The sequence below is a fragment of the Dendroctonus ponderosae genome, unplaced genomic scaffold, assembly GCF_020466585.1.
Source record: "Dendroctonus ponderosae isolate FM_Combo_2020 unplaced genomic scaffold, Dpon_F_20191213v2 Dpon_F_20191213_9, whole genome shotgun sequence".
NCBI lineage: Eukaryota > Metazoa > Arthropoda > Insecta > Coleoptera > Curculionidae > Dendroctonus > Dendroctonus ponderosae.
This window is the reverse complement of record NW_026019116.1, coordinates 7,521,356-7,527,513: the sequence shown is the minus strand read 5'-3', so window position 1 is coordinate 7,527,513 and position 6,158 is coordinate 7,521,356. Positions and strand designations below refer to the sequence as shown.

Below are 6,158 nucleotides of genomic sequence, written 5' to 3'. Positions count from 1 at the left end.
AATGATTTACGGAACCAACTACGGAACGCTCCCTTTTGAAACAGCTGCTTTTGACTTTGATCGAATGTTGCCTGACCGGCGCACTTTCGCTTGTTCTATTTCTATTACAAAACTCCTTGTAGACTTTTGGTCTTAATAAGCTGTTTTTCCCCTTTTTTTCGAGTTTCGAAATAAAATATAGACAAAAATGAGTGCCTGGAGACAAGCCGGTCTAAAGTAAGTCAAATATTATACTTGTATATCGGTAGGAACCATCGTCGATTCCGTACCGAAAGTTGGGTGTTATTAGGAAGTTACATAATGTTTTTCTAATTTGAGAAAAAGTTCGTAGTCCTGCAGTGGTGTTATTGAATTAGTTTGGCACAAAACCCTTGATTGAGTCAGCCACCAAAAAGGCGATAACGACAGACTGGATCTTTCCAATCGGTCCTGGCATATAAGCTGTTTCGATATTCGGGGACCCTCAAATTTCATCTGTTCACAGCTTAGGAACTCCGAATTGCGGTTTTATTAATTTTCTGATGAAGCCAAAATAATATTTAGAACTGAGTTGATCTTCATTTGCAACCTAAGAACTGACACAGAGCCTTAAGTAGTCCAATTTACAATCAACATTAACTAATTATGCGTGCAAAATTCTAGCACTCAATTACTGCCAGAAATTGGCCAGACCTGTGTGTTTTTTGCCAAACTAATACTTTAGGAATTATGGCAAGTTTCGCAACTTTTTGCTCTTTCTCTAGCTACATAAACTACTCGAACATCGCCGCTAAAGTGGTGAGGCAGGCCCTCAAAACTGAGCTAAGGGCGGATGCTGCCAAACGCAATGACTCTCACGTAAAAATCACCAAATGGGAAGGGGGAAAAGCAATTAGTAAGTTACAATAAATATTGCTACTGCTTATCATTCAATTTAAAAGTATTTCCGAGAGGAAAATAAATGTACGTTTATTTGCAAATTACGCTTTTATAATTGATTAAATATATAACACCCTTTGAAAAATTTAAAGTAAAATAAATCAAATACATAACTATATTTCAATAATGGTTAATATCACCGTTAAGTTGCAATGCGATCTTCAATTCGAAATGTCTTTCACAGTCCTTCGCAGCAACTACGTCAATTTAAATTGCTCTGTATACCTAAGATATCTCTATTATTTGAGCTTTGAGATTTTGTTGTGAATGTTTAAGGAGCACAGACATTACCTTCTGCGTAATTTCCGTGAAACTTTGTTCTTATTTCCTGTAAGTTCATGGTTGATTAGCAATATTTTTGCTTCGTTGATGGTTTTTATATAATCGAGCGAATGATAAATGCTTGCAAGCACCATAATTATATCTCGCAAGTTTAATATTACGGGTTACTTTATTTGTTTAATGTATTTCAGATGCAAGAGAATAGAGAAAATATAGTAAGTGATCAGATATTGAAATCTTATCTGCACGAGGTTTTTACTAATCACATTTTAAGCGCAATGCATTGAGTTGCTTGAGTGTTAAATTACTATACTAATCGAGTGCTGTTTTCACTCACTATTTATTAAAGATGTTATGTGGGGGTGTGTTGTGAAGAGTTATGATTTACTAGCCAATCTAATAGGGAAAACATTTTACGGTCCCATTTTCACCTCGCCGCAAGAAATAAAAACCTGGTTTTATTATTCGCAATAGTCATAATCAATTGATGAGTGAATAAATCTTCATAAAAAACGATGGGAAGCTATTTATCCAGTAAAAATCTCTTATCAAAGCATGATCGGTATTTTGCTTAAGACAAGTACATTTTGGGAATTTATGATCATGTTTTCATTGCTTCATGCATTTTTATGTTTCGTTGGCATTCAATAAAATGTAAACCACATTTTATGTTTTTACATAATTTAGATAAGTGTTTCAGCAGCTCAAAATACATAAAAGCATATGTAGGTAAATGAAAAAATATTACCGTTTCTATTGACTTTCAAGGTGGTAAGAAAAATCTGCTTCTTTACACCGATTCATCAAGTTTTCTACGGTTTTTGTTTATAATTAACTTTTTCTCAATAAGCGCATTCAAACACATGAAAAAAAAATAATTTAAAACAAAATTGAATTATTATTGTCGTTTTTCAATTGTTTGTCCTTTTTCATGGGGTGTGCTAACTTTGTTCCAGGCGGATATTTATAGATTTTTAATAATATTAATAAAGCTTTTCTGTTTCAGAGTCCACGGAATATTAGATATCACCTGTTAGAACTATTTTAAGCAGAAAGTAGTTTTAAGTGGAAATGTTCGTAAGTTAAAAAATAATGCAATAGATTTTACTAGAGATTGGTTTAATTACCTTCCATAATAATTTACAAACCACAACCATACAAAAATGCCACTTTTTACCTGCGAAGTATACACCTCAATGAAAAATAAACAACGAAGCAATTTGACTTCATAAAATACATATTTTTAGCGCTTCTTTTCACTGTTTAGGTAAACCATTATCTTGCAGTAAATGTTCACTTGGGTCGCCTAATACTTGTGGTCCACCTCCTACTTTGGTATATATAATGTATTTCAGCACACCAGTATCATGAGGAGTTAAGTTTAGGTCGTCGACAATTTTCTAAAAATTCCAATATTGTTATCGAATCTAATTGCTATAAATCTGCAAGTTACCTTGTCAAGTTGCTTATTGGGTAAAGTCAGCCCTCTATAGTATTCAACTGCATCAATATCAGCAGGTTTAGGAAAAACGTGGTTCACCACTGATATAAATTGCTCAACTTCAGATTGAAGGAGATAAATGCAAGCGTTTGGACCGGCATCGAATGTGTAGGCAACCTTTTGTCCTTTTTTGTATTCATTATAGCTGTGGACTAAATTGACTATAGCATGGGACGTGTCGTTCATATAAACACACGGCGGAAAAGTATCCAAACAAATAGCATGCATTTGGTTTGAATCCTTCATAGTGATTTCAGCGAACGATTCATAGTCCTTGTCCTCAATAGCTTTCTTCATAGCTTTTGCCCTCTGATTGACTACGCTCTCTGCTCTGAACTTGACCAAAGTTGATGTCTCTGTTGTCGTTTTCATTCCTGAAGTAGAGCTATACTTTTTCCGGCAATCATTTACGACCAATACGATTATTCGCATTTCGGGCCAATGATCAGCAGGCGCTATCTGCGTAGCGATGGAATCGGCCCCTGTTGGTAGGTCACCCTTGTGCCATTGCACCTACAAATATTTCAGATATCTTTCGCCGTTTAATCATTGGAGAAGACTTACCCAACCACCATAAATACTTCTACATGCACTTCCAGAACCCTGTCGAGCAATATCGGATATTTCCCCTTTAATTTCATATAACTGGGCTAGAGCATGCACCAAGCAAGCATAACCCGCTGCTGAAGATGCTAAGCCAGCTGCCGTTGGAAAATTGTTCTCTGAACAAATGGATATTTTCCAGTTGAATTGTGGCAACGTTTCATCGCAACGGGCTCTGACTTAAATAATCACAACATACGTTAAAAATGCGATAATTTATGCCTCCCACATCCATGCTTGTTGATGGACAATTCTTCAGTAAAACAGGGTGATTTAGTAATAACGATTTTTTGAAATATTTTGATTCGCCCTGTGAGGAGAACATTTAATACATAACACATAACATCCTTTGGAACGAGGAGATCAAGAACTGCAAGCGCTCCTAACAGCTTCCGAATTAAAAAGAGAATTGGAAAAATTATGTATAAGTTGCCGTACAACCTGATTAGAAAGATCGCAATACGAATTAGTAGCCATTCGTTCATAAAAGCCAGTGGAGCAGGAGAAAAAACACTTCAAAACATTTTTCCCATAAGGTGTCCGGACGAATACATTTTCTCTATGATGAAAGCATGTCAAACATCATAATCTTATCATTCTCAACTCGTTCACTCAACAGGGCAATTAAAGCATTCTTGAAAAATCGCTACTTCAGATTCATTCGTTGCAAATCAAGTACAGGGCTTACGAGAAAGGTGACTTCAAACTTTTGTTGAATTATGGTCGTTTCGCTGATTTTTCCGCTGTGAATATTTTTAAAACTTCTTTACTTAATGTATTAATTATCTATAGATATCCAATATTATAAGAAATTTTAAAAATCTTACTGGCTTTGATACAGTTGCTCAATCTCGGAGAGTCGAACGTCTGCTCTCTTCCATTCAGCCAAAACTTATTCTCTTTTAACAATGGCGATGCCATGATAGTCGTTTTGGCGCACATCTGGAAAAAAAGATAAATCTTTATTAGCATACATTTCCATTTTTCCGTACAACAGCAAACAATACTAAAGGCTAAAAATACCTGACATAAATGGGCAGTACTGATAATGATTATCTTTAGAATGGGAAGTTTTTGCAATGCACTGTATCTTTTAATTTGTTGGGCCACTTATTTATTATCTGCAGCTTAGGCGGATTCATGTTTGCAAAACCATTTTGTCTCAATAATATTTCTTGTTTTTTGAAGTCATCATTTCCTCTTTCCTTCTTTTAGCACCGATGGGACCAGTTTCAGCCCTGCATTTTAAGGCTTGTAATTCAAAAATGTACTCTTGTGATTGATAAACTTTCGTTGCTCCAATAAGGCAGAAAACCCATTGATAGAAATCCGTACAAAGCTTTTGGACGAAATGTATGTTGAACAACTGTATGGCCCCCAAACTAGCAAAATAGAATACTTACAATGTCCGTACTAAGGCTGGCACTAATGGAATCATTTATAGGAAGAATTAGGTTTTCATCGCGTTTGCCCCCTGCAAACAGTATGTTCTTGTTGGGTTTCAGTGTTTAAATACTGTAAATACCACTTACAATATTTAATAACAGCTATGTTCACTGGGGCTACGCAAGTCACAATTTTCATGATGATTTTCGGCAAAACTCGCTACTTTAGGAATAAAATAAATAAATAACAAGAAGCAGCCGGATCTTACCAGACTCAAAAGTAGAATGTTTTGCCAGTTCGACGAAATTAGGTTAAATAAGTGTTACGGTCAAGGTCACTGAACTTGACATTGATGGATGGTGAAGATAACGGAATGTTGCCAAATTAAGATTTCTAGGCAACCCGCAATATGGCGGTCTCCTTATCCTTTTCTGGAACATATTTGCATATTTTCCCCAGAATCTCAAAAATCGTGTAATTTTAATTTTAGTATGAACTTGGGGTTATCAAAAAAACCCCGTTAGTTCTGTATTTTCTTGGCAAAACCCAGCATATTCTTGGTAGAATATTGTTCAAAAACTAGATGTTGATTTGTTCCTATGTAATGTTTTGATGAATCCATCCGCTTTTGAACCAGTGGATCCTTCTGAAGAGTCTTGGTACAAAAAGTACTAGAATGTTAGATATGGAAGATGCAGCCAAGTTCTCACATCTTCATAAAACCTTGAGCATTCGCAGTTTCACAGTTTTTGCACAAAACAGGTTTTGGTTTTCTTACCATTTAAGTATTATCAACTTAAAACAAAACTTTAATTTTTAAGTTTTTTAAGTGAAAAAAGTATAGAGATTGTTAGGTAAAAAAATTCTCCATGCAATCGAATTCTAGAACTTCAGAATTCATCACTTGCCGAAAGCGGATGAAAAAAACATGAGTCTTGCTTAGGAATAAATTCACCGCAAGTTCCATTAACACCCAACACTCCACCGATATTACAAGAAACACATTTCTTCCAAAACTTTGTCCCTCAAAAGCTGGACATTTTTTCTTCATTAAAGGTATTTCAGTTCGTATTCTTGTGAGCCAATGAATGTGAACGGCTCCGGTGCTTACGGGACATTCCATATACAAACCCATGGAGATTAATGGAAATAAACAGGAAAAATACATCAGTCATCTCATTTCGTATATTTACATCTAACAATTAACGTTTCTTCCATGTAAACTTCCTTCTTGCACCTGCCTGGCCTGGCTTCTTCCGTTCCCTCACTCGGATGTCGAATGTTAGTAATCCAGCTAAAATAACAACAGTAAACATGCTTGTTTAGTGCGAACGAATAACACGAAATATTTATGAGACACTTAAGTAATACTTTAAAATGCCTATTTTATATATGGCACTTTTGTGTTGATGCCGGCCTGTGTCAATGAGTTATAACACCTCGCCTCTTACGCTGTGACACCTTGAAC

General features: G+C 35.5%; 2 protein-coding genes across 4 annotated transcripts; one reads left to right on the top strand and one right to left on the bottom strand.

Moving 5' to 3' along the window:
* On the top strand, nucleotides 1–2,323 carry LOC109539349 (protein stunted). 2 transcript variants are annotated; one of them, XM_019907035.2, is made up of 4 exons: nucleotides 1–216; nucleotides 744–874; nucleotides 1,392–1,415; nucleotides 2,207–2,323. In XM_019907035.2, exons 1-3 carry the CDS (start codon nucleotides 188–190, stop codon nucleotides 1,403–1,405), a joined length of 174 nt encoding a protein of 57 aa, XP_019762594.1. In that variant the 5' UTR covers nucleotides 1–187; the 3' UTR covers nucleotides 1,406–1,415; nucleotides 2,207–2,323. The 2 variants fall into 2 exon arrangements, with proteins under 2 accessions (XP_019762594.1, XP_019762593.1); XM_019907034.2 differs by lacking the exon at nucleotides 1,392–1,415.
* On the bottom strand, nucleotides 2,303–5,009 carry LOC109539346 (diphosphomevalonate decarboxylase). 2 transcript variants are annotated; one of them, XM_019907029.2, is made up of 6 exons: nucleotides 4,837–5,009; nucleotides 4,708–4,778; nucleotides 4,132–4,246; nucleotides 3,266–3,483; nucleotides 2,654–3,214; nucleotides 2,303–2,600 (listed from the first exon to the last, which is right to left on the bottom strand). In XM_019907029.2, the coding sequence occupies exons 1-6, from the start codon at nucleotides 4,886–4,888 to the stop codon at nucleotides 2,457–2,459; spliced, it is 1,161 nt and encodes a 386-aa protein (XP_019762588.2). In that variant the 5' UTR covers nucleotides 4,889–5,009; the 3' UTR covers nucleotides 2,303–2,456. The 2 variants fall into 2 exon arrangements, with proteins under 2 accessions (XP_019762588.2, XP_019762590.2); XM_019907031.2 differs by lacking the exon at nucleotides 4,837–5,009 and adding an exon at nucleotides 4,328–4,542.
* Nucleotides 5,010–6,158: the final 1,149 nt, after the last annotated feature.

Excerpts from the sequence above, each read along its gene's own strand:
- LOC109539349 (XM_019907034.2), top strand. The coding sequence starts at position 188 with ATGAGTGCCTGGAGACAAGCCGGTCTAAA. Across the intron at positions 217-743 it reads TGGAGACAAGCCGGTCTAAA|CTACATAAACTACTCGAACA; the intron begins GTAAGTCAAATA and ends CTCTTTCTCTAG.
- LOC109539346 (XM_019907029.2), bottom strand. The coding sequence starts at position 4,888 with ATGAAAATTGTGACTTGCGTAGCCCCAGTGAACATAGCTGTTATTAAA. Across the intron at positions 4,779-4,836 it reads CATAGCTGTTATTAAATATT|GGGGCAAACGCGATGAAAAC; the intron begins GTAAGTGGTATT and ends TACTGTTTGCAG. Across the intron at positions 3,215-3,265 it reads GAAGTATTTATGGTGGTTGG|GTGCAATGGCACAAGGGTGA; the intron begins GTAAGTCTTCTC and ends AAATATTTGTAG.